This window comes from Balaenoptera borealis, assembly GCF_965194805.1.
Source record: "Balaenoptera borealis genome assembly, chromosome: 6".
Lineage (NCBI taxonomy): Eukaryota > Metazoa > Chordata > Mammalia > Artiodactyla > Balaenopteridae > Balaenoptera > Balaenoptera borealis.
In genome coordinates, this window is record NC_138863.1 from 135,146,545 (window position 1) to 135,173,976 (window position 27,432).

The 27,432-nt window shown below is 42.9% G+C and overlaps 1 protein-coding gene and 1 pseudogene across 2 annotated transcripts; one reads left to right on the top strand and one right to left on the bottom strand.

Moving 5' to 3' along the window:
* Positions 1-1,098: 1,098 nt before the first annotated feature.
* On the bottom strand, positions 1,099-25,877 carry LOC309630569 (myosin-13-like). The gene is made up of 6 exons (XM_082395897.1): positions 25,739-25,877; positions 15,387-15,464; positions 4,152-4,295; positions 3,910-4,066; positions 2,057-2,084; positions 1,099-1,289 (listed from the first exon to the last, which is right to left on the bottom strand). Exons 3-6 carry the CDS (start codon positions 4,260-4,262, stop codon positions 1,139-1,141), a joined length of 447 nt encoding a protein of 148 aa, XP_082252023.1. The 5' UTR covers positions 4,263-4,295; positions 15,387-15,464; positions 25,739-25,877; the 3' UTR covers positions 1,099-1,138.
* On the top strand, positions 5,063-7,611 carry LOC309630558 (UBX domain-containing protein 4 pseudogene; annotated as a pseudogene). The gene has a single exon. The product of its transcript is annotated as a UBX domain-containing protein 4 pseudogene (transcript).
* Positions 25,878-27,432: the final 1,555 nt, after the last annotated feature.

Here is a 27,432-nt window from a genome sequence, read left to right on the forward strand (position 1 = left end):
TGGAGGAGAGGGTTTTCTTTCTGGGGGTCATTGACAATTGGGCTGAGTCTTAACGAATCCCAAAGAGTTGTCATTCCTCACGGTCTTGGCATTTCCAGAGGCCTCCAGGAGGGGGTTGGCCTGGATGATCTGGTCTTCCAGGGTTCCCTAATAATATGTGAGAAGAGGAAAAGAGAGGACTTTGGACGTCTTCCGAAGTAACTTCCCAGTGACTCAAAAGTGTGGATGCTCTGGAAAGGTCCCAGGGAGAGATGTCGCCCAGCTCAGGCTGGTGGCAGGTACAGTTGTGCTGGGTACCCACAGGCTCATCCCCACCCCACCCAAGGAGGCTTCAAGGTCCCATCGTAGAAGGAGTCTTAGCACAGCATCAAAGTGGCTTCTGGCCACACCAGATTCCAGGTTGGAGCCCTACCCGCTACCTCTCAATCTCCCAGATGGCCTTTCTTCTCTGATAACATTTTATTATAAATTATGGATTTGTAAAATATAGACCTCTGTTCCTGCATGCACCAGGACCCATTTATACAGATATTCGGGTTCAGAAGTAGAAACAGACTGTGAGCAATGAAAGTGACCCATATGATAGAAACAGTGGTTCTCAAAAAAATGTTTAAGTTGCATAAAATATTTTGTGAGAATTATTACGTAGAAATCCACTTATAGAAAGCAGAGTTTTTACCTTTTCCCCTTCCCCACATGATTGCTTGCCTTTCTGACTTCAGAGCTTTTTGGAAACTACTGTCCAGCCCAGTGGTTCTCAAAGTGTGATCCCTGGACAGGGCATGAACAATGGGAACATGACAGAAATGCAACATGCCAGGATTTTGAATGTGAGACAGGAATTTCAGTCAGAAATTCTGGGCCTGGGGACCAGCAATCCGTTGTTAACGAACCCTCCTGGTGATTCTGACGTGCACTCCAGTTTGAGAACCACTGGCCTAAACCATTCCTTCGCCAAAGGAGGATGTGGAGTTGTTCAAGGTCACTCGGCTGTTGCTGATGGAGCTGGTGCTAGAGCCCGAGTCCACAAGGTGGAGCCATTTCCTGCCTTGCCCCGTAAACACCCCCTGGGGCAGGACCTCGTGCTGTGCACAAAGCCCTGCAGACACTTGGGGCTCACCTGGGGTTTCAGTTATACTCATTCCAGCAAGCCTTCCAGGTGCAGGAAGCTGCTCACCTGCATCTTGCCCGGCCGCTGCGCCTTCCTCTTCTCTCCAGTGACCGCAATTGCTGCAAAGTGCTGGATCACACGCTTGGTGTTCACTGTCTTCCCAGCCCCGGATTCTCCGCTGTTGATTTAAAAGTAAGTGAGAGGGACTTCCCTGGTGGTCCAGTGGTAAAGAACCCGCCTTGCAATGCAAGGGACGCGGGTTCAATCCCTGGTCAGGGAACTAAGATCCCACATGCCGCGGGGCAACCGAGCCCGCACGCCATAACTACTGAGCTTGCGCGCCTCAATCTGAGCCCACGTGCCACAAACTACAGAGCCCACGTGCTCTGGAGCCTGCGTGCCACAACTAGAGAAGAGAAAACCCGCCCGCCACAACTAGAGAGAAGCCTGTACACCACAGCGAAGAGCCCACGTGCCCCAACAAAAGATCCCGAGTGCTGCAACTAAGACCCGATGCACCCAAAAATAAATAAAATATAATAAAGTAAAATAAAATAAAATAAAGTGAGATACACAGACATAGAGAACAGACTTGTAATTGCCAAGGGGACCAAGGAAAGGGGGAATGGAGGACAAATGGATTGAGAGTTTGGGATGAGTAGATGCAAACTATTAGATATAGAATGCATAACCAACAAGGTCCTACTGCATTGCACAGGGAACTATATTCAATACCTTGTGATAAAACAAAATGGAAAGGAATATGAAAAGGAATATATATGTATAACTGAATCACTTTGCTGTACAGCAGACATTAATACAACATTGTAAATCAAGTATACTTCAATAAAATAAATTTTTTTTAAAAAGTAAGTGAGCTAAAGGAGAGCAGAAGGAATGGACAGCCCCTTCCAAGTCATCATGGCAACAACACAGGTTACTGACGCGATGAGGACGGACTGGTTGTCTCGATCTAGAAATGCAGAAGGAAGCAGGACAGAATAAATAAACAACATACAGGCAGGATATACAAATCAGGTAACATTGGGGGTAGACAGAGCCCATGAGTTCTAGTTCTGGCTTTGCCATTAACTAGTGGTGTGATGATTTGGGCATGTCGAATCTTCTTGGAGGCAATTTGTGCAGATTTCCCAAATGCTGGATGTGTAACGTGGGCAGCATGGGAAGTGAACGGTGAGTCCCACAGTGTGGAAGTTATTCGTGTTCACAGATCTTTACCTCCTCAATAGCGCTTTCTTATCTCCCTTTTCAACAAAGAAAGCAAGTCTCAGACTTAGAACTTGCAAGAAGCCACAGCTTCTAATTAGAATTTATGGACACTGATTTGTTGTCATTGCCTTTTTCTTTCACCTTTACTTTCTACTTGTGGACAGTGACCGTGGTTTTCCATTTACAAGAGTGTTATAGGTTGAATTGTGTTCCCCCCAACAAACTAGTATGTTGAGGCCCTAACTAACCCCCAGTACCTCAAAATGTGACCTTATTTGGAAATAGGGTCATTGCAGATGTAATTAGTGAAGATGAGGTCATACTGGAGGAGGTGGGCCCCTAATCCAATATGACTGGTGTCCTTATAAAAAGAGAAATTTGGAGACAGATGAGAACACAATGTGAAGATGAAAGTGCGGATCAAGGTGATGATTCTATAAGCCAAGGGATGGCAAGGATGGCCAGCAAACCACCGGAAGCTGGGAGAGTGGCCTGGACCACATTCTCCCTCTCGGCCCTCAGAGGGAACCAACCCTGCTGACACCTTGATCTCAGACTTCCAGGCTCCAGAGCTGTGACACAATGCATTTCTGTTGCTTAGGCCACCCAGTGTGTAGTACTTGGTTACGGCAGTCCTAAGAAACTAATACTAATAGTGATATTATTCTTCCTTTTTTTAAAAAATAGTTTTCCTCCAGATCAAAGGGCAGATTTGTTCGGTTCCTATTTTGTTTTTATTTTTGGCCACGCCACGTGGCATGTGGGATCTTAGTTCCCTGACCAGGTATCGAATCCGTGTCCCCTGCAGTGGAAGCACAGAGTCTTAACCATTGGACCGCCAGGGAATTCCCTATTCTTCCTTTTTGAAATGGACGGAACTTCAGTCACTATAAGGAAAGATTTTAAATATGCAGAAATGGCCAGGATTGCGAATGTGACATTGGAATGGCTGAAGTTTGGGCAACATTGTCCTGGATGACTTTTAAGCATCTTCAGATCTCAGATGCTTGCTTCTACTTCTTCTCTCTGCACCAAGTCAAATCAGGTGAAAGTGGAACAGACCGAAGTGATGTTAGGCATGACAAGGGTGACAGTATTACCACATCTCTGCTATTTCATCTGCTATTCTGGAAATTTAAGGAGGAGAAAGAGGGAGCCTGAGAAAACAGGTGAAGGGAAGTTGCTGTGCCCATTTCTCCAACTTTGCATTCCTAAGTGGCTACTAATATAGTCTCTCTTCCAAGTGTACTCCTGTTGGGGGTTTCTTTGGAGTTGGGGGCAGCGCATCTCCTTGTGCTTCACATCCACCCCCAGAGAAGCATGTACTTAGTGTGGCTTCAGTCCCAAGCTCTGGCTTAAGAACCGTGACTGGTAATGGAAGATACTACGCCCCTGGCTTTCCATCCTGACATCCTCTGAATCTACTGAGGTCACTTTGGTCATTGCTCCGTTTGGATGACCAAAGCCTGTGAAGGGCTCGAGTAATTAACTAAGAACCAGTGCAGTTAAAGGACTTGAATACTTCACTAAAACTATTTTTTAAAATATGGATTAAAGAAATTACTCACCAGTCAACATGAACTGATAGGCGTTGTCAGAGATGGAGAAGATGTGCGGCGGGGCCTCCTGGTGCTTTTTCCCTCTGTAGGCCGTCACCACCTCAGGGTTGTACACCGGCAGCCACTGGTAGGTGTTGACGGTGACACAGAAGAGGCCTGAGTAGGTCTGAGAAAATCAGAAAATTCAACCTATGGATCTTGACTTTACTAAGAGAAGGAAATGGAATAAAGAGAGGTTGAAGGGTACTCACGTAGATCATCCAGGCTGCGTAATGCTCTTTGAGGTTGTACAACACTCCTGGCTCGTGTAGGTGGGTCATCATGGCCATGTCCTCGATCTTGTCAAATTTGGGAGGGTTCATGGGGAAGACTTGGTCACTGTTCGGAGTGAGTGTCTGGATATTGAGAGGAAAATCACATGATGAGTGGGAGAGCCGATGTGGTGACCTACCAGTGGGGTGAAAATGGTGAGATATTGTGGTGAGATTACCCCATTACCGTGGTTAACGTTATGGATCATTTCTGTGCCCAGAGATGATCCGTAAATAACTGTTCTTGATAAATCTAAGACTGGTCAAACTGTATAACGAATTCTGGTCTGATGCCCCCAAGTCAGCATGCCATTCTGTGTGCCAGAAGAGGGTTACAGGTGTGCAAAGTTATAGAGCCCTTCAGCCTCAGGGTGGCCAGGTGGAACTCAGGATGGCCAAGGCCACAGCAGCTTGCCTCTGTTTACCCCATTTGCTATGAGTGCTGCAAAGAGATCAAGCTTGGAAGATTGGAAAAAACTCTTCCAGTGTATTCTGTAAATCTCCACCTCAATACCTCTGCTCATGTGGGTCCCTTTGTCTGGAATATATCTACATTGAAATTACATCTAGCAACCTTCAAAGCTCTTCTGAAGTGCCACCTCTTCCATGACCTGTTTCTTCTCTCCCCTGTCTTTTCAAGGCTTCCAGAATTCCTTGCACCGCTGCCCTAATAGTTAAAACATTTGGACTTGAAGCATGGTCCATGCCTGAACAGTATTTTGAGACTATTACCTAATTTTCCCCTCTCTGTTTTCCCTCCCCTTTAAGCATACAACTGGCACTCCATTACTCAGGAAAGGTAGAAAATAGGGCATAAAAGCGAGAGAACCTGTAAGCCTTTCTAGCGTTTGTTTTCCAAAAGCCCGAATCCTCAGAAGAGCTTTGAGGGTTTTACCGAAAAGATAAAAGGGAGGAGATTTGTTGATATAGACCAAATCTCTTGAGGAAAGGAAGCCCTTCTGCCCCACCGCCCTAAACTAGAGAGAGAGGGACATCCAAAATAGCATAAGGAAGATGGAAAAATCTGTGTGTCCTGAAGGTTCAGAAACTGGGGCGCTCCTTCCACTTCCGGGACTGCAGGGCCTGCGGTCTCCCGGGCTCCCGCACGCACCGACTTGCCAACGAGACAAAGGACGGGGGCGCGCTGCCAACGGCGACGCGTGGCGTCATGCGTCGCGGGGCGCGCCTCGGCCTGCGCGCTTGCACGCGTCCTGGGAGCCGCTGACGGGCCTGCGCGCCGGTGCGGAGCCGGAGGCGGGCCGCGGGGGCCCAAAGACGGAGAGGGCGGGGCCGGCTCCGGGACCGAGGCGGCAACACGCCGAGCGAGCGCCTGTGCCCGAGGGCAGCGATGCTGTGGTTCCAGGGCGCCATTCCTGCCGCCATCGCGTCAGCCAAGAGGAGCGGCGCGGTCGTCGTGGTGTTCGTGGCAGGTGATGATGAACAGGCTACACAGATGGCTGCAAGTTGGGAAGATGAGAAAGTGACAGAAGCATCTTCCAACAGTTTTGTTGCTGTGAAAATCGATACCAAAAGTCAAGCCTGCCTACAGTTTTCACAGATCTATCCTGTAGTGTGTGTTCCATCCAGTTTCTTTATTGGAGACAGTGGAATTCCCTTGGAAGTAATAGCAGGAAGTGTTCCTGCAGATGAACTTGTTACCAGAATCCACAAAGTCCGGCAGATGCACTCGTTAAAAGGTGAAATATCAGTGGCAAATAGTGGCCAGTGAGAAAGTTCAGTCTCTACTCCATCCACCTCATTTGATCAGAACAACACTTCTGAAAACTGTCAGTCCAGAAATGTAGAGCTCTGTGAGACACCACCCACTTCTGATACAAAGTCAGATTCTGCAACAGGAGGAGAAATTTCAGGCCAGGCCACTGTGTCTCCAGAGCCTGGTGGATGTTCAAATCAGAGACCTACAGAGGAGCTCACCGTCAGAGTGGAAAGACTAACCAAAAAACTTGAAGAAAAGAGAGAAGAGAAAAGGAAAGAGGAAGAACAGAGAGAGATTAAGGAGGAAATTGAGAGGAGGAAAACTGGAAAAGAAATGTTGGATTATAAAAGAAAGCAAGAAGAAGAATTAACAAAAAGAGTGTTAGAGGAAAGGAACAGAGAAAAGGCAGAAGATAGGGCAGCTCGAGAGCGTATAAAACAGAAGATTGCACTGGACCGTGCAGAGAGAGCTGCTCGTTTTGCAAAGACAAAGGAAGAAGTAGAAGCTGCTAAAGCTGCTGCCCTGCTGGCCAAACAGGCAGAAATGGAAGTCAAGAGAGACTCTTCCACAACAGAAGGAAGCAGTGTTGCGAGAATTCAATTCCGTCTTCCTGATGGTTCTTCCTTCACAAATCAGTTCCCTTCTGATGCTCCTCTAGAAGCAGCAAGGCAGTTTGCTGCACAGACTGTTGGCAACACTTACGGTAATTTTTCATTAGCGACAATGTTTCCCAGGAGGGAATTTACCAAAGAAGATTATAAAAAGAAATTACTGGATTTGGAACTTGCCACAAGTGCTTCAGTGGTACTGTTGCCAGCAGGAAGACCAACTACATCCATGGTACATTCTTCCAGTGGCGACTTTTGGACATTCTTGGGGACAGTACTTTACCCATTCCTTGCCATCTGGAGATTGATTAGCAACTTCTTATTTAGTAATCCTCCTCCTGCACAGACCTCGGTGAGAGCAGCATCATTGGAATCCTCAAACCTTGCATCCTCTAGCAACTCAGAAAAAAGGGAACCAGTCAGAAAAAGAGTGCTGGAGAAACGGGGGGAAGACTTTAAAAAGGAGGGCAAGATATATAGATTGAGGACTCAAGACGATGGTGAAGATGAAAACAACACTTGGAATGGAAATTCTACTCAACAGATGCAGTGTGACAAGGACAATATGTGCAGTAATCATTGTTTCTCTTATGATTTAAGTCAACTAAAACTCTACTGGAGAAGTGGGACTGCTTTATGTTTTCCAACTCATCTACAAAGTGTCTCTTTATTCCTGCTTAGTGGGTTAAAGTTGTTTAACCTCAGATAAGTCAAGAGATAAAATAACTGGCTGCTAGGTCCTTGTATATGGTAAGCAACTGCTAGAAGCCTAAAATAGCAAAAGGTCTGCGACAGCCTCCCTTTATCAGCTTTCTTGTTTAGTATTTCATATGCCCATTAGCCCTGTGCTCTCAGATGATATGTTTTGTTTAGGGCTGTTTTGCTCCAGAACTCCTCAGCCCACACAAAGTAACTGGTGTGTCACTGAATAATTTGATCTTGAGTCAGAGCGTTTTAACTAGCCAATCAGATGATAATTTGGGTTTAACTTTTCTCTTCTTGCTCATCAGCTGCAAGCAAAATCTTGTAGTTTTTAATCTTACTTAAACACTGGATAAAAAAATCTTTTCCAAAAAAAAAAGAAACTGGGGCTTGTTTCTTAGCAATCCTTCAGGGGGGGCAGTGACACCCCATGTGGTATTACTGAAAATGTGGCATGGCTCTGGGGAGGGGACCCCAATAGTAACTCCAGAAAATTTATTTCCGGCCCTGTGAAAAGAGGCTGACACCAGAGGTTAAGTTTAATAATAACAATCATCATCATCATCATCGTCATCATCATCTGTCTTGTATGCTTGAATTTGTGAACTGCGATTCATACCTACCATGTACTCTTTTTTAAAAAAATTATTTTATTTATTTATTTTTGGCTGCGTTGGGTCTTCCTTACTGCACACGGGCTTTTCTCTAGTTGTGGCGAGTGGGGGCTACTCTTCGTTGCGGTGCACGGTCTTCTCATTGTCATGGCTTCTCTTGTTGCAGAGCACAGGCTCTAGGCACACGGGCTTCAGTAGTTGTGGCGCACGGGCTGAGTAGTTGTGGCTCGCGGGCTCTAGAGTGCAGGCTCAGTAGTTGTGGCGCACGGGCTTAGTTGCTCCGCGGCATGTGGGATCTTCTGGGACCGGGGATTGACCCCGTGTCCCCTGCATCGGCAGGCGGATTCTTAACCTCTGTGCCACCAGGGAAGTCCCCATACCCGCCGTGTACTCTTGATTCCTACACTAGATGATAAACTTTGGGGAAGCGGGACTGAGATTTGCTCATATTTGCAGAGTGATAGACACTGTGACCTAGACATGGTGCGTGTCCAGTAAGGATTGAATTGAATGGTGCTCTGTAATTCTCTGCATTAAATTAGGCATTGCCTCTGGAGCTCCCTCTGTAAGTCACTCTGCAGCCTAGAGAGTTCTATTTGGTATATTCGCCCATCCAGCAGCAATCTGTATCAATCTCTCCCTCAAACAGTCCAAACTCTTCCACCACCACCTTCCCCTTTCTCCAAAGCAAACATCATAAAAACTCTCAAAGCCCAAGTCCTCGAAGGAAAGAGCCAGAGGAAAGGTATGTGCCATGGCAGTTTTTACCTGCGACTTCACTCAGAGTAGATCAATGTGAGTCTTGTTCTATCTTCAGATTCCTATGGGCCAGCATGCAATTTCTACTATTCTACTCCAAAGGCAAAGGGGGATGCCCATGTTAGCAAGGACATCTGAGATCAACACTTACCCGGTTGTCGAGGGTCTCGACTGTGACTTTGTCATTTTCCTTGCTCTGGATCATACCTTTCACATAAAATTCCTTATCATCCACTGCAAAGCAAGCTTTCTTAGAATCAAATGGGAGATTTGGAGCCTCGATTCTCTCCTTCTCTGATTTCCACAGGTAGGGAGCTGCTTCTCCAAAAATGGCCATCTCTGCATCAGAGCTCATGACTGCAGGGGCTGGGAAGACCAGGGCTGCTGAATCTGGAGCTTTGGGGAGCTCCATCCTGTTATTTCCATTCAGACAGGGGGCCAGATTCAAAAGTTCCTGGGATTAACCTACGTTCTGAGGAATCCAGGACCTGGTATAGGGGCCTAGAGTGGGCAAGTGGGGGTGAGCTAAAGGAGATATTTTACTCCAAGAAAAAAGTTTGAGGGGACATCTCTTAGTCCAGCTCCAGGTGTGGAAGTCTAAACCAATTAGAGGAAGACAAGCTGAGCCTAATAAAGGAGGCCTCAGAAAATACTTCCTTAATTACACATCACATTTGAGCCTCATGATCTCGGTGTCATTCCCAAATCTTAAGGGTGTCTGAAAAGAATTACTGGAATGTTGATAATTCCTAGTAGAAAGTTCAGATAGCCCAGTGAAAAGTAATGACTTGAACATAAAGTACTGCCACACTTGTTTAGCCAATTACAGGCAACAAGGTGATAGGAGACATTATGGCCTAGTGCAATGGTTCCAAACTTTAATATGCACCAGAATTACCTGGAGAGCTTGTTAAAACACAGATTTCTGGGCCTCACCCCCAGAGCTTCTGATTCAGTAGGTATGGGATGGGGCCTGAGAATATGCATTTCTAGCAAGTTCTTAGGCAATGCTGGTGGTGAATTCATCAGCTGATGGTGAATTCATCATTGTGGTCCAGGGACCACACTCTGAGAACTGCTGGTGTAGGGCCTTCTGACTCCAAGAGTGGTCCTTGAACACGTTGCATCAGCATCACCGAGGAGTTGTTAGACATTCAGAATCTCAGAACCACCCCACATTACAAAACCAGAATCTGCACTTTAACAAGATCTCCAGGTGATTTCTAGGCATAGTAGAGTTGAGAAGTACTGGGCTTAAGGCAGGGGTCTCCAAACTTTAGTTATGTGTAGCAGTGTCGGGGTGTGACAAACAGTGTTTAATTAAATACCTGCTTTAGAACTCACTGCTTAGCCTGTGTGTGTGTGTGCATGTACGTGTATGGTGTGTTTATGTATCTTTCTGCCTCTCTCTCTGTCCACCCTCCCGCTCATCCCTCCCGTCACTTCTTTCCAAACCATCCCCTTTCATAGACCTTCTCTGTATGTGTTTTCCTTGCTTAGAAGCTAGAAAAATTTGGCTTAAAGTCCCGGCACTGAACTTGGTCAAACCACTTAACTTCTTTGGGCCACTAATTTCACTTAAAATGAAGAAGCAAGCCTAGCTCATTTCTAAGGCCCCTGCAGGTTGTGTGACTTTTCTGGTTCCTTTTCCTCATCTGCATTTGCTTTTCCTGTTCCCTCTGGACCTCTTCCCGTATCCTTCCTGACCCTCTACTTCTTTTCCCCACAACTCTTCCCCTTCTCCCTTTCTTTCTCTGCTTTTTCCTTTCCATACATTCTTCTGTAAGTGACCATAAAATGGAGTTCAATTACACACATGTATCCCCATATCTCTCTTAAGAAATAGGTCATATGTTTTGAATAAAGCCTTTTATGTTTCCTATTAAAAGTGGGAAAATTGAACATTTTATGGTTGTCTCTTGGAACTTCCCCCGCCCTCAATCTTACACTTTATGAAATTACTCTTCATTGGTAACTGACTGTTGTTTCAATATCCCTCCTTGAGATTCTGGGGGGATCTAGTCCTACAGAAAGAGGAGCAACTGCTTCCCTCTGGATCTTATTCAGGATAAGTTGCATTTCGATTTTACTTTGGCCAGCGGCTCTGCTGAACCATCTGTGTGCTCGTGGTTAAGTTTTCATAGTTAAGAGATTGGAGCTCAATATAGCACCGCAAAGAGGACCTCTGGCTTGCAGGCTTCATGCGGTTTAAATTTTCTCAGTTACTGCCTGGTGGAGAGGAAGAATTCATCCATATTGTTTCCTCATCTGTGAAGATAGTCCCTACTTTTGTGGCTTAAGTGAGTTTTACGACAGCAGCAGTTCTCAAGCTTTGTTTTCTCAGAACCCCTTCACACTCTTAAAAACCATTGAGAACCCAGTGAGTTTGGTTTATGCAGGTCATATCTACCAATATTTATGGTATTAGAAGTCAAAATTGAGAAAATCTAATTCATTTAAAGTTCCTATCAAATTCATTGCATGTTAACATTAATGACATATTTTTATGAAAATGACTATATTTTCCAAAACAAAAAAATTAGTGGCAAGAGTACCGTTGTTTTTCATTTTTGCAACTCACTTTAATGTCTGCTGAGTAGAAGATGGATGGATTTTCATGCCTGCTTCTGTATTCTGTCTGTTGCTGTATGGTTTTTTGTTTTTTGGTTAAAGTAGATATAGAAAATCTTTCACAGATATATAATTTGGAAAAGGAAAGAGTATTTTAATTGCCCTTTCACATAATTGTGGAAATTCTTTTTAGATACTATACCAAAACTTGACACGTGGTAGTTTCTGTGGTAGTTCCTTAAAGGCTAGTTGCAATGTAGAATCTGAAACCATATCAACAAACATTATGATCTGTTGGTCTGTGTTGAACTTTGAATGAAATTTTACCCATGTGTAAACATCATACATTGATCATTTGGAAAATATTGTTCACTGAATTATACAGAACTTCCAAATATTGGCACGTTTCATTATACAGTATAAAAAATCACAATCATTAATATCAGTACTGATCTCATTAGAAAATTCAAATATTAGGACGTTGTCAAGCTAATGATAGTAGATACAAGTCTTACAAAATTTTAAGTTTTGCTTGAAAACTCAACTATATCATTAGTAAAAAATACTGTCAGTAGTTTTCCTTGAAAGGATAAACACACTTGACTGCTTTTTGAGAAACTGTGTGCCAGATATACAAGTCTGAGAAACAATAGTTTGTCCGCTAGTCATTCTTTCAAGTAAAAATGGTGCTTCATGAATCAAGTGGCTGGTTCATCTTGCAACTCAGACAACTGCACATGTGTTTTTCCTTGAGACAAATGTCAAAGTCCAGTGTGCAAAAGGAGTGCTTTTCATGGACTTCCTGTTTGATCATGTAGAATATTATAAAGATGTGGATAAATTTGAGATGTAGTCAAATTAATACTTTCCACTGCTGCAAATTTTAGGTCATTTTTCAATGAAGCTGGCTTTTTAAAAAAATATTTATTTATTTATATTTATTTTTGGCTGCGTTGGGTCTTTGTTGCGCGTGCAGGCTTTGTCTAGTTGCGGCGAGTGCTACTCTTCGTTGCGGTGCGCGGGCTTCTAATTGCAGTGGCTTCTCTTGTTGCGGAGCATGGGCTCTAGGCATGCGGACTTCGGTAGTTGTGGCACACGGGCTCAGTGGTTGTGGCTCACGGGCTTAGTTGCTCCGCAGCATGTGGGATCTTCCCGGACCAGGGCTCGAACCCGTGTCCCCTGCATTGGCAGGCGGATTCTTAGCCACTGTGCCACCAGGGAAGTCCTGAAGCTGGCTTTTTAAATTAAAAAAAATTCTTTTTCACTATCAGTGTATGGCTGTGAAGAATACTATGACTATTAGTACAGCTTGGTGCCATGTGTTGATTTGTAATAAAGTGTCAGATCGTCTATCCATCCTTGCTTTTGCATCATTAAGTCAACACAGTGAAGAAAGCACATGGCATCTGGGTATTATGAAAATTGTTTTGACCTCATGTACCTCTTGAAAAGTTCTTAGGAATCTCCAAGGATCCATGGGCCACAGTTTGAGAATGGTTGCACTATAGTGTGAGGGAATCTCATCAGGCTGCAAGTGTATGATCTGATGTCATTTAGCTTGACTTAGTATTCAGCCTGCTACCCGAAGTGTCGAAAGTTGATCCACATCAAAATCATCTGCAACAGAATCTCTGTGGTTGGGACTGAGGAAACTGAATTGTTCTCAAGGGCCTCAAACACAGTGATGTTTGGGAGCATTATTTTGCTTTTATAAAGCCACTCTTTCCAAAACCATGGCATAGTCCCAATGGTCCAATACAAAATGATTTTAGGCAACTATTTCTTAATTTTAATAGTTATATTAAAGTCTATTACCTTATTTTAGCAAAATGTAAGATGCCATCGATTGTAAGATAACCTATTTTGTGTCCCACTAATAAAGGAAAACACCCTGCTAATTACAGTACTCCTTTCATTGATTATAAGATGCATCCCAAGTTTAGAGATAATATTTTGTGAAAATGTGAAGAAAGTTAGAATAAAATAGAATAATATGTGCTAACGACTTAGAGACAGTGAAATATCTGTTTATAGTAGTGATATAAAGCAGTGTTTCTCAAACTTTGGTGGGCATAGGAATCCAACTGGGAATCTTGTTGAAATAGATATTCTGATTCAGCAGAGCTGGAGTAGAGTTTGAGATTCTGAATATCTAAATGTCTCAGCTGATGCTGAGATAGACTGTCCAGACTTTCATAGCAAGCATATAGGGTAACTTTGAAAAACACATCTAAGAAGAAAAAGGAATCAAGGTAAATCAAAATATTAAGTGAATTAGCAGTACTGGTCTTAAATGGGTATTGCAAAATTTGTGATAGTAGTATAAGAATGAAGTCTGAAGTTGGGGAAAGACTACAATGACTCATGGTCAAACTATACCTTTAGGTCTCTTAGAAAAACAAGACTTTCCCTCTGGGATTCAAGTCACTGCGTGTGTTGAGGTGAAGATTTTTCTTCTTCCACCCACAGCTCTAACCATGACTCAGAATCCAGTATCTCCTACTTTTACTGCCTAGATGATGCATGAGTTGTCTCAGCGATATTCTTGCAAATGTGTTGTCCAGCCTACTCAAATGCCTTCAAGATGACTTTTTTCCCTTTTGAAAATTTTGGAAAATCATTTGGGGTAGTTTCTGCAGGCCAAAGATACTTCTTGCTTTAATCTGAAATCTGGCTCTCTGTGACTTCAGGATGTTTGATCCTCCTTTCGGCTCTTGGTAACAACAGAAAGAGTTCAAACCTTCTCCCCACAAGACAACTCTTCACCCATTTGGTGGCTGCTCTGGATTCTCCTTAGCTTTTTTTTTTTTTTTTTTTTTTTTTTTTAATGTGGACCATTTTTCAAGTCTTTATTGAATTTGTTACAGTATTGCTTCTGTTTTATGTTTTGGTTTTTTGGCTGCAAGGCATGTAGGATCTTAGCTCCCAGACCAGGGATTGAGCCTGGAAGGCGAAGTCTTAACCACTGGACCTCCAGGGAAGTCCCTCCTTAGCTTTTTCTTTTCCAGGCTAAGTAGCCCCAGTGCTGTCTTCATCTGTTTCTTCCGTGATGTGCTTCTGCATCTCCTTTACCATCACAGTGAGTTCACTCCTGTTAATCTCTTAAGTGTGACATCCAGACCACATGTTGTCCTCCATCAGCATGTGCCCTCACCTCTCCTGACCTAGGTGTCATGCCCTCTGGCAGCCTCCTCACACCGATGGCTCACCACTCACTGTCAAGCAAAGCCCCTCAACGCACGCAGTGTGCGTCCGGTTGCTAAGTCAGATCTTGTCCCCATATTTATACAACTGTACTCTGGGACCCAGTGCTAAAACCATGTATTCTTGGCTGATAAAACTTTCCCTTGTTAGGTCTCATCCAACTCTCTTGGCATGACTCATGGTGTCCCTGGAAACTCTACCCCCAGAAAGTCCCCTAATTATCTGCTTCTTGGTTTTGAGAGCTTGACCTGCTTCCAGCCCTACACAGCTGTGTCCCTCCAACCATCCCCTCTGTTCCTGTCTTTAGGGGTCTTCCAATGGGGATGGCCATCCCAGTCTTCCTGACCTCCAGCACCACCTTCTGAGTGCTCCCCCAACCCCTCTTACTGCTGTCAGTGCGCTATGACACTGCTCTCAACTTTCAGCCCTCTCCTGGGAACTTCTCAGCTACTGCATCTTGTCAGCAACGGTGTGGTCATGACTTAATTATACTTTGGTTTCCTTGGTCCTAATTCATCTAGAATTACTTCCAATAAACACAAATCTTGAGGTGGGGGAGTAAGTTTTTTTTATTACTACAGTGGACATAGGTTTGAATCCATTTCTCCTTATTCTCTCAGCATCATTTGTGAGTAAAGACACAGCTGAGGGGATTCACGGGTGCGGCCTCTGCTCAAAACACAGCAAAGTTAGACTTGTGTGAAGACTGAATCTTGAGCCTACGAGCATCATGTTTGGGGCCAACCTAAGTATATTGACCTGGAGCTTGTGTGTCAAAGTTCTGCAGTGTGTTTTATTCCTGTTAGTGTGATGAGCAAATTTGGGAAGCCCTGCTTCCTTAGCTGCATATTTTGTAATCTGCCTTTAGTAATACTTAAGTAATGGATTTTAATTTCATCAGTTTCAGATTCCTATGAGTGTGGCAAGAATGAGAATGTGTAGAACACTGTTTGCTAATTTCAATTATTGTATTCCCAATCAAGATGAAAGTGACTCTTACCTTCTTGGTTTCCAAAGCAATGGTTAGTGTCCTTCAGGAATGAAGTGGCTTCTGAGAGAGTGATTCCAGAAATCAAAACTAAACAAAACAAAGAACAAATGAACTATGAAGAGTTTAAATAAATCTAGAAATTGTACTTTTCTAAGTTTAGCTACATTTAAATAGTACACAGTGGATGGTGTGGGATGGAAATACATTTTCCATTTTTCCCTTCGGTTAAGTCATCATTCTTTAAATAATTGGGTAATTACAGCAGTGATTAACATTTTTTTGAGTATCTTCGGTGTGTGCAAAGTACCATGTCAGCTCCTTAAGGGGGTATAAAAAAGGATAAAGACAGTCTCTACCCTAAAGGAATGCAAAATTTAGGAACAGTTAAAGGAAATGCTCAAATAAATCTTTGAACAAGGAAGAATAATACAAATTCTGTAAGCGTCTAAATGAAGTGTTATGGGGACTTAGAGAGATGATGCTTCCGGCTGAGGGTAGGGGGCCGTGAGGGGTCAAAAAAGAAAGGAGGGAGGGAGGGGAATGATCCGGATTGTAACTTGGATGCTTTTAGACCAGAAGTTGAATTCTTTGGCAATGAGAGAAAAGTTGTGAATTATGGGCAAGACTTCTTTAAGAGGTCTAGGAAGGGCACTCTCTTAAATATCCTATATTCTCTTGGAGAAGATGAAGGTAGGGTAGCTGATAACTTACTTGGGACTAAGGAATCTCAGTCCAGAAGTTACATGAAGATCTCAGTATACCATAAGAGTCTGAATAATTTTCAATATCAAATTTAACTTAAACTTCCCATTTACCACACAGTACTTTTATGGAACCTGGGGAACATGTCGTGAAATACCATTTAGGCAGGAAGAGACATTTCAACACTTGCTTTCCTACTTTGGTCGTGTACTCTTGGTCTCTTCCTTTTATGAGTCTCTAATAATCTCCAGCTATATCCTAAAATTCTCACAACTTTCTCAGGAAAGGATTAAATGATTAAGTATCATATTCTGAATCCTTGGTTCAAACGAAATCACACTTGGAGGCAGAACCTCGGTTTTCTAATGCCAGCTCTGTAAAGTAGCTGTTGTAATTTCCTTGAGCTTTGGTTTCCTTCTGTAAATGAGACAGATGGACCAGAAAATCCCCAAGGTTTCTCTTAACCCTGTGAATGTATGACAGAAGGTATTCTGGTGAAGATGGTGGCCAGAAATCGAAGCATCGCAAGCTCCTAGAGCTACAGAACCCCTCTGAGGGATGCTCCTGCAGTGTCAGACACGACCCAGCCCGAAGTCCACAAGGCATGCCATGAATGAGCAGTCTGGACACTGGTCATTAATAAGCAAATGAGGATGCATTCTGAGATGGATCAAATGCATGGGAGAATTTCTTCCCGCAATCATCTCCCAGAAATCCTGACATAAGAAAAAAATTTACATAACCAACCACAAAAATTTCAAATAATACTTCAAGGCAATCACAGAAGAGATATCACAAATTAGCATGTTTATTTGCTAACTGCAATTATAATACTGACCTAAACAATTAGAGGGGTAAGCACGTATTATATTCAGCTTTATATCCTGCAGGTTAGTTTTTTTTTTTTTTTTGGTGTCATAATTGCTTATATTCTTGTCTTTTTACTCTTTGTAGAAGCTTCTTGAAAGGCCTCGCCATCTTGTCTCCCATATTGCCCTTAACACAGTTCCTTACGCTTAGTAGGCCCTCAGCAAAGGCTGCTGTGTTGCCTTCTCTCCTCTCCAGGTAACCTGATCAGGTATAATCACAGCTACATGGAGCAAAAAAGCGGGCACTTGTGAGCACTTACCTTGCGATGCTGTGGTCAAAGCAGTTTCGAAAGTGTGGCCCCCCAGCTCCCTTTATACTCCCAAATGCGCAAGCCCAGCACTCTAACGTGGCTGTATTGGGGGATCACCATTTACTCCTTAGATGTAAATGCATCGTAGCCCTGATCTTTCACTCTTGTTAAGTTACTTGGATAAATGACCAGCGGAGGCTGTATAATGCCAAGTCAGCTGCGTAGGGATTTTGACGTTGGACACAGATCTTGGAGACTTAGAGAGTTCTAGAGGCTGAGCAGAACTGGGGCAGAGTGTGCTAAGAAGGTCAGTGAAGGGCAGAGCCACAGGGTGAATTGTCAAGCGATGGATGATCAATAGCATGGATACTAAGTACGTCTCCTTTACCCAGCATCGTAAACATGAGGTGGTGTGCGCCTCTCCTCAGAAATCTCCGGAAAACATAAGATTGGCCATTTAACACATCTATTCTTTTTTTTAAAACGTTATTTTTTAATTGAAGTATATTTGATTTACAATGTTGTGTTAGTTTCAGGTATACAGCAAAGAGATTCATGTATGTGTATATATATATATATATATATATATATATATATATATATATATATATATACACACACACACGCACACACACACACACACACACACATATATATCTATATATTCTTTTTCAGATTCATATCCCTTATAGCTTACTACAAAATACTGAGTATAGTTCCCTGTGCTATACAGTAGGTCCTTGTTGCTTTTCTATTTTATATATAGTAGTGTGCATGTGTTAATCCCAAACTCCTAATTTATCCCCCACCTCCCTTTCCCCTTAGGTAACGATAAATTTGTTTTCTATGTGTGTAGGTCTACTTCTGTTTTGTAAATAAGTTCATTTGTATCATTTTTTTTTTTTAGATTCCACATATAAGGGATATCGTATATTTGTCTTTGTCTAGCTTACTTCACTTAGTGTGATAATCTCTAGGTCCATCTAACCCATCTATTCTTAGCCATTAATTTATTTTGTTAAAAAATCCATTGTAGATGGAAAACTTTCTAAAATGTATTATATATTATCTTGATTTATTTAATTTAGTATCTTGAATAGACTTCAACTTTTCCTTGATCACTCAGGGGCCTGGGAGGTGATGTAATAAAGTCGTCAGGGATATTATAGTTTCTTCGCGGATTTTACCCTGCACTAATTGTTCCTAGGTTGCAATGAATTTTTGTGTCACCTTTCTAGTTTTTATATCTACACCTTCACGGCAAGGTACTCAGCTGTATTCTGTCTGTGGTTAGTGTGTTTGCCTCTGTGAGCCCAATCTTCCTTTTTCTAATCTGCTATAGAATGGGAAACAGATGAGCAAGCTAAAGGAAAAAACAAACAAAAAAAAGGAGTCATAAGTTCCATGGGAAGTTCTAGAAGTTCTAATGGAAATACATGGTCTTTGTGACAACTCTTATGGTTGCTCGGGGTTGTTTTTTGGCTGAAACATAAGTAATGTTTGACTATGTAGGAATTACCATACATTTTAGAAGTTAGAGCCATTTACAGCAATACAGCCTGACTTGTTTATGTTGTATATGATCAATGTGTACTGAATTATACTCAATATTTTGTAATAACCTATAATGGAATATAATCTGAAAACAATAAAACTGAGTCACTTTTCCATACACCTGAAACTAACACAATACTGTAAATCAACTATACTTCAATTAAAAAGAAAAAAAGATTCTCTAGTCTTCCAGTGGGTAGTCTCATATAGGTGAGGCATTTCCAAGGACAGTTTGCATTAGTCAAAATGAAATTGTGGACAAAGGAGAAACAGATAGGAATAGGACTTCCACGTAGCATTTTCCAAAGTAGATTTGACAGAATGCTGATTCTGAGAGAAACTGTGAAATAAAAGTTCCCGTGGCTAAATGAGTTCAGGAAATGTGGCCAACTCTATTCCCTGTTGCTGTAGATGCACCATAAATACTAGCATGCTAAGGGGCCTGAGAAGCCTTTCAGTAAAAAAATATGAAGAACTTTTTTGTACCTGGTGATCTGATGTTGGAACACCATCTTACTCCCTGCTTGAGAAAACAAGAGGAGAAGGCTGAAGGCTGCAATCCACAGAGAACTCGTCTCATTCTTAGTACCATTTGGCCCAGGAGAAAGCAACAGAGAATGATCAGGCATAAACACAGCTGCTTTTATCCAAGGGACAGTCTTTTGTATGTAACAGATGCTCAGTAGATTTTGTTCCTGTGTATAAATGAATAAGGACGATTCATGGGGAATCTGTGTTGAAAGAGGGCTGAAGTGATAAGGCAGAAAAGAATGGAATCAGACTCAGTCTCACTTAATAGTAATAGTTTATATTTATTAAGAACTCACTACGTGCCAGGCTTTATCCATATTGGCTCACTTAAGCATCATAATAACTTTGTGGGGTAGGTGCTAACATCATTCCCATTTTATGGCTGAAGAAATTTGGGCCAGTGAGAGTTTAAATAAACTGCCTAAGGCCACACAACTAGTAAGTGGCAGAAATGGGATTCAAATCCTCTCTGGCTCTAGAGCCAATGCCTATAACCTTTCACTTTTGCAAGCCCATCACTTTTGAGTGCTGGCAATGGGGAAAGGAGATATGAAATAGGGACATTGCTCCAAAGGAGGTGATAATGGACATGGGAAGAGAGTACATAGACACGAAAAGATAAATTACTTTTCCAAGGTTAAGTGCCAAGATGAGTGAGATGCACAGTGGACTAGATGTATGGACAAGGTATTTAAAACCCATAAGGTATGTTGTGTATGTAAAATATTCTCGAATTGTTATTAATGATAATGATACTGCTTTGGAGGAGAGATCTGAAGGGGATGGTGACTGTGGAGATAATAATAATAATAATAAAAACTAATAATAATGCTTTTTGTAGTTCTTTCCAGTTTACATAGCACTTTTGTATATTTTATTATGCTTATTTTTCTCTGCAAGCCTTAGGGGGTTATACTGTTTATATTCTTATTATTCCCATTGTCCATATGGGGAACTGAGGCCTAAGGGAGTTAAGTGATTGACCAAAAGGCCCCACAGCTAGTAGGCAATGGAGCCAGAATTGGAATCCCAGGTTGCTGATTCCAAAGCCTCGCCTTTTCCTCTATCCTCTACTCTCTCTTAAAGGAGGCAGATTTTAAGAGTACAGGGAGGAGGTTCCAGGCTTAGGGAACGTAGGGATTGTGGTTAGAAACAAGACTTCCCAGGGTGTGTTTCAGGAAGGTGGAATGGGCAAGCCTGGATGGAAGGGTTGGGGGTAACACGGAGGTGAGGCTGGAGAAGTGGGCTGGGCTTGTCTGTGATGGGCTCCCAATGCCCATGGAAGGAGTCAGGACATTATTCTGAGATCATTGGGGAACCTTTCAAGGTTTTAAGCAGAAAAGTGAACGTGTGTGTGTGTGTGTGTGTGTGTGTGTGTAGACACACACATATATCTGAAGATTAGTATAGAACTGATGGTAGGATATAATGGAGAGGGAGAACCTGAGGTCCTAGAACCACTTAGCAACTATTTAGAAAATCTTGGTGTACAACTTGCCAAGATGATTATACAGGCTTTGATTTATGGGAGTAGGTGGGCAGTTAGAATTAACCCCTGGATGACCCTATAAATTCAGATGTGTGTTAAAATTCTCCATAGCACCAGAGGGCTGGCTTTCCCAGTGATTGTCCCCTGGTATCTCCGGGTCCATCCCGTAGGTTCAAGAAGAGTATTGTGTGGGCTTGAAGTTGTCTGCCTCACTGTCCCGTTTAGGCCTGGCAAAAAGAGAACCCCAGGAGGTGAAAGGAATATGTTTCTCTCATTTAAGACCTCTCTGAGCTCTAGACTTATTATTATTATTTTTAACATTTATTTATTTATTTAGGCTGCTCCAGGTCTTAGTTGCGGCATGTGAGATCCTCTTTGTGGCATGCGGGATCTTTAGTTGTGGCAGGCACGTGGGATCTAGCTCCCCGACCAGGGATCGAACCCGGGCCCCCTGCATTGGGAGCGCGGAGTCTTACCACTGGACCACTGGGAAGTCCTCTAGACTTATTTTTTGAGGCCCTATCCCACATTAGTATATTACAATCCTCTCAACATAATATTAAACATGCAAGTAATATCTATTTGCATTGAATATAAAAATAATCATGGTGTAAAATGAAGAGGGCCTTGATTAAGCAGTACAGAAATGAGATGTAAAAGGAAAGAGAAAACCCAAGGGATACCCTGAAGGCAGGATCCACAAGACTTTGATGATGCCGAGTTTGAGGAGGAAAAAGGAATCAGAGGATCCTACCTTTCATCCAGCCCTCATTGCAGCCTAGAAATCTAGGGGCATGATACCTGCCCAGGAGAAATAGTGAAGGGGGGGAAATAGAAATTTCGATTTTGGACAGATTGAGATTGAGATGATGGTGATATCCAGCTAAGTAGGTAGAGATAAGGATTCAAAGTTTACATACAGGAGACATTAAGACTGAAGATGTAGGTCTGTGAGTATGAGGGTGTCACCTGTATGCAGTTGATAGTTGAACTTATTAAGGAAGCTGGGTTCTCAGAGAAAGGCTGCATGTTGAGGAGGTGAGAGGCCGAAATGAAGACAAAAAGAGTGGGAAAAAGAAAAGGTTATTCTTCAGGTAAACAAATACCTGAGTGAGATCTTGCTGGAGTCAAAAGAGCCACGTGGATCCATATTTTACTTCTGTCATTTACTGCCATAAATGGCAAGTCCCATCACCTCTCTTCGCAGCTGTGATGTTTTCTCCTTCTGCTGCAAAATCAGAAACATAATTCTGTTTCTGCCCAAGTCATGAGGATAGTGTGGGGGTCAAATGAGATACTGTCAAGACGTGGCTGTCTCCGCAGGCAGTCTCTTTCCAGCCAGTGCCAAACAGTATGCTTCAATCTGTATCAACCTTGACACAGACCTTGGCAAATAATCCACTAGCACAAAAAACATAAGTGAGCAATGCAGGCTTTACTGAAGATTTTGTAGAGCAGACTAGAAGAGGATTATATTACATCCCCTAAAGTATTCAGTTTCCATCAGCAATGACTTCCACGAAGTCCATTTTCCGTCACACTGATGCAGGTGGTTGATTTCCTTTCTTCCCCTGAGGTGTCTGCCCGACCCCTACGGGTACTCAGTTGTTCCTCTGTTACATGGGGCCCTTTAGCTCTGCCATTGACCTGCATGCCTACTCATCTGGTTACTCAACAAAATAAAAGTCCTCAAGTAAAGAACACCACTTTTATCCTTAGCAAGTTTGGTGATCACCTATTTTTACTCATATATTCCCCTTGGGAGCTTCAGCTTTATCCCACCACTATGCCCTGTAGTCCCCAGCTCACACCCCACACCATCATTCCATCTCTCCCAACCCTGAGAGGAGTTCTGTCAATGAGGGTTTTCTCCAGTCTTGTTACAAAATCATTTTGTCAACTCTAAAGTGATGGGAACTTCATTATTAGTGTCAGAAGAAGTCAAGGGAGGTGGTATTTTCGAGAGGGTGGTATTTTCAAGAGAGAGGATATAGTAAAAAGCTCTACAGGGAAGATGGAGAAAAGGAGAACCATGAAAAGGGTATTGGGTCAGTCAGAGAGGTGATCCTGACATTAATGTCAGCAGGATGGTGGGGGTGGAAGCTTTGAAGCCAAGGATTAAGGAGTGAGCAGGTGTTAAGGAGGAAAACGTTTTCCTGATTTCCCTGGGAGCAAATCTCTCCACCAATCATTATATAAGGCGCATTCAGAGGAAATGCAGATTTGGATGGAGAAAGCAGCAGCAGGGCCAAATAGGCCCAGGAAACAAGTGTAATCAAGTTCATTCCGCAGAGGGCTACTTGAGAAGAAAGGGCAGTTAATTGTGCTGATAGGAGGATCATCCCTTACCCGTTACAACTATCTAAGAGCTATGTAACAGATGAAATTTCCAAAAGCAGCAAGAAGTTCCCCAGCCAGAAACAGAAATTTCTGGGCAAAAGTCACAGGACAGGTATATTAGTGAATGATACAAATTTATATTGAATCGCCTAATTAAAAATATTGAGTGAGAATATTAGATCCAGAACTAGAGGAGAACCTTGAATATTACCTAATCTAACCCTGATGTTACAGAATCAGAAACTGAGGTTCTGGACAGGTTACCTAATTAATGCTAATTAATTAGACAGACCCCCTTCCCATTCTACTCTCAGATCCAAGAGCGCTAGTTCAGAACTCTTTCAAGTGCAATACATAAACTTCCATACTGCTGGCATTTCTACACTACAATTTTGCAAAGCAAAAAGTTGATGGGCGATTATCCAGAGAAATATTTATACTGATTTTCCTTCAATCAGTGAGGACATAGATTTATCAGTTTTACAGGTTGGAAAACTGAGGCTTGGCAAGATTAAGTGACTAGTCATACAGCTAGTAAGTGGCAGAATGGGAGCTAGAACAAGTCTGGTTTGAATCCAAGTCCAGTTTGTGTTTTCACTACAAGACAGCTGTTTCTGGCTTTGCAAGATCCTGTTAAGACACTAACGCTCTCAGAATTATACATACTTCTCAGAATTACACGCAAACGAGGCATCCTTCTCTGAAAATATCATGGAGAGAGTGTGTGCATGGCCTGGGAACATTGTGTTCAGAGAAGAAATTCTACCAGTTAGGTCTGTCCAGTAAACTGGAGACTTTCTTATCTGGCTTATTAGACTTTCTAATCTTGACTGATGCCTGTGAGACTTAGGGTCCATGTCATTTGCCCATTTTTGTCTAGTAGTTGTATTTTTTTTGTTGGTTTCTTCAGTGCTTAAAGCCTCATTAGAACTAAGAAACGCGTGATCAGTTACTTTTAATTTCAACTGTTGGGGTATGAAACAACATAGCCTAAAAAAAAAAAAAAGATTTTATGCCCTTGGCTAGGCATAGCCCAAATGCATATTTACATTGTTAAGAGCTGCATGATAATGTAGTGATTAAGAGTGGACTTTGAGAGTCAGAATACTGAGGTTCAAATCCTGACTTCACTATTTAAACTATTTGAATTTGCGCAACTTATTCTACTTTTCTGAGCCTCAGTTTCTTCATCTGTAAAATGGGGATAATAACAATACCTAACTCATGGGGTTCTTGTGACAACTGAGTTAATAAATGCATGATAGGCTACTTTTTGAAAGTGACATGGAGTGGGTGAGGCCATGTCAACAGCAGAGCCTGAGACTTAGAAGCCAGGAACTTTCTCTAGAGAATGTACCAACCATTGCCTGTGCCAGAGGGCTCTGGAAGCCAGGACAGCATCTTCTATGTTGTTCTTTCATCTCTTTTTTGTTGCTGTTTGGTAAGGCCCATCAGCTGACCACAGCCTCACTACTGGCCATCCAGCCCTCCCATTCTACCCACTACATATAGCCAATTTCCTCTCCAGATGGCCCAGAACACTCTTAAGTCACCGCCACCCCCCACCCCCCACCCCCTCATTCCACACACTCACAACAATAAAACAAGACGAGGAAAATGGAGCCTAGATACCTCAAAGCAGGGTGACCAACCTTCCTAATTTGCTTGGAATTGAAGAGATTCCTGAGACTTCAGTTTTAAAATCAGGACAATCCTGGGCAAACCCAGATAAATTTATCACCCTACCCAAAAGGTGGTTGGGGGTATGATGGCAAAATCCTCAAACTTGACCAAGATGGGGCTAGATGGAACCAGCTTGAGATCTCTCACAAAACCAGGATGGTGATGAAATTCACATATGGAATTGCTAATTTTGAAGCTGTAATGCACAGAGCCGGTAACAGGGAGCATGCACGTATTCAATTGTTTATTCATCAAACATTCATTGAGGGCTTACTACATGCTGGGAAGATTTTAAGCACTAGGGAACAGAACAGGCAAAGTCTCTGCCCTCATGGAAACTCTATTCTAGTGTGTGTGTATGTGGGGACAGACAACAAACAAACAGATATCAAATGTCAATTAGTGATAAATTCTCTGAAGGAAAGGAAAATTAGGATAAGGAAACAGTGGCTGTGTGGGTTTGAAATGGATCAATCAGGATAAGTTTCTCTAAAGAGATGATATTTGAGCACTTAGAGGAAGAGCTAGCCAGGAGAATATCAACGGGGCACAGTATTCCAGGCAGAGGAAACAAATGCAAAGGCTCTGGGAGGGGAACTTGCCTGCACAGGAACAGAATAAAGGCCAGTAGGGCAGGGATGAAAGGAGCCAGGGATACAGTAGCAAGGAATGAAGTGGCAGAAGCGGCTAGGGGCCAGATGCTTAGAGCCTTGCAAACTAAGGTAAGGATTTAGGGTTTTAAATGCCAGCTGTTATTATAAAGGTAACGCTATTCTTCCATATTCTCTGCTGAGCGTTGGCTCTGTTATCTGCTGTTTTTCTACGCAGCTTTGCTTCACTCTGTCAAACAAAACGTTTAGCTGCTCTTCATTTAGCAAATGGCTTATAAAGACACCGTTCCAGGCATTGGGGATTAGAAGTTGGTTCTCTCCAACAGCTTACCATCTAGTTCGGGGAGGGTGGGTGGATCACAGTATTGAAAACACGTGAAAAAATCAGCAGCCGTGGACTTCCAAGGAAACAGCCGGTAACTACCGAGAAGAAAGGCGGTTTCAATTTCCCAGAGAGGTGAGGAGTTGCTTCCGGTGGGCCCCGGGGCATCATGGGAGGGGTGCGCCCCGGGGCATCATGGGAGGGGTGTGCCCCGGGGCATCATGGGAGGGGTGCGCCCCAGGGCATCATGGGAGGAGTGTGCCACCGGGGAAGGAAAGGCTGGAAGTGATTCCGCCAGGGTTGGGACCAGCCTGGAGACTGTGAGGGGCCCTGGCCGGTGAGTGTACGTTTGGAGTTTGTGAGAGAGGCAGGCGTTTCTCGTCAGCTCCGCGATTCCAGAGCTTAACTGTGCGTGTGGTGGGAGGGTGTGAAGCCGGAAGTGGTGAGGGAATTCGAACCCCAGGCACTTGACGTGACTGGGCCACAAGGAAATTTCTGAAAAGTCTCAAGTCGCCAAATTCCATTTGAAGTTTTTCAGTACGTTTATAGGCATTTTATTACATTGCATATACATGTACTTATGTAATATATAGGGCTAAATCCATTTTTGGGTACTAAAAACTGTGGGTATCAATAGAATTATTTTTCAGAATATACCGGAAAAAAATATGATTCTGTTGCTCCAAAGATACCACCTTTCCCATCCATCCTCTTAACAACATTTTTCATAATTTGAGGGCTCCCCCTGTGTTGTACCTCAGTTGCCCCGAGAGAGAGCCATAAGCCGTTGTTTCTGTGAGGAGCTGAGAAAATAGCCCGCCCTCTTGGGAAGGTCAGGCTACTATAATATAAGAAAAGCCCTGTTTTGGGTGTGTTCCCCAAGGGGAATGTTTTTCTCCTTCATCAGCGAAGAGGCTTTCTTTTTCTCTCGTGGGCTCCGGAAGCAGCATCTTGGTGGCGCTTGGAGCCAGGAGGGAGGAATCAGGCTGGTAAATTCCATCCTTAAGGAAGTAAGGTTCTTTGCATCTGCCCACAGCTGATTCTTCAGCCTCCCACTTAGGAAAATGGGACCGACTAAGTCCGCAGTGAAGGTGCCTGGGGACACTGGTGTCAATGTAACATGTGCCCAAACCTCTGTCACAGCCAGGAGGCAGAATTTAAGTTTGCTCACCGACAGCTGCTGTGTTAGCCCTGGAATGTTAATGCTTATGGAAAACTTGGCTGAAAGGCAACAGCTTTTAGTAGTTGTGCTAATGGTCTCGTCCATCAAATGACCCTCTCCTCTTCACCTTTCTCTTGTCAGTTATACCCATGTCTTTGACGAGAATTGGATATGAAGTCCTCTTAAGAAGCACGTTCCTTTTATTTATTGTATTTAAAGAACACGAGCCTTTAAAAAAATTCTCAAAGTGAGGTACACATTGTAGAAAGATTGAAAAACATAATCAAACATACTGAAGGAAAAATTTAAATCACTCCTAAGATTTTAGCATAGAAGTAATCTCTACCGGAATTTGGATTAAGTCCTTTTACACTTTTTTTTATGTTTGTAAACACATACACAGTTTTGTTTTGTTTTTTTAAACACGTGCTTTAAACAAATACACAATTAGGGTATCAGCCTGTAAGCATGGTTTTGTATTCTGCCTTTGCAACTTAACAGATTCTGGGAAATTTTACCATGATATTAACTCTTCTTCTAC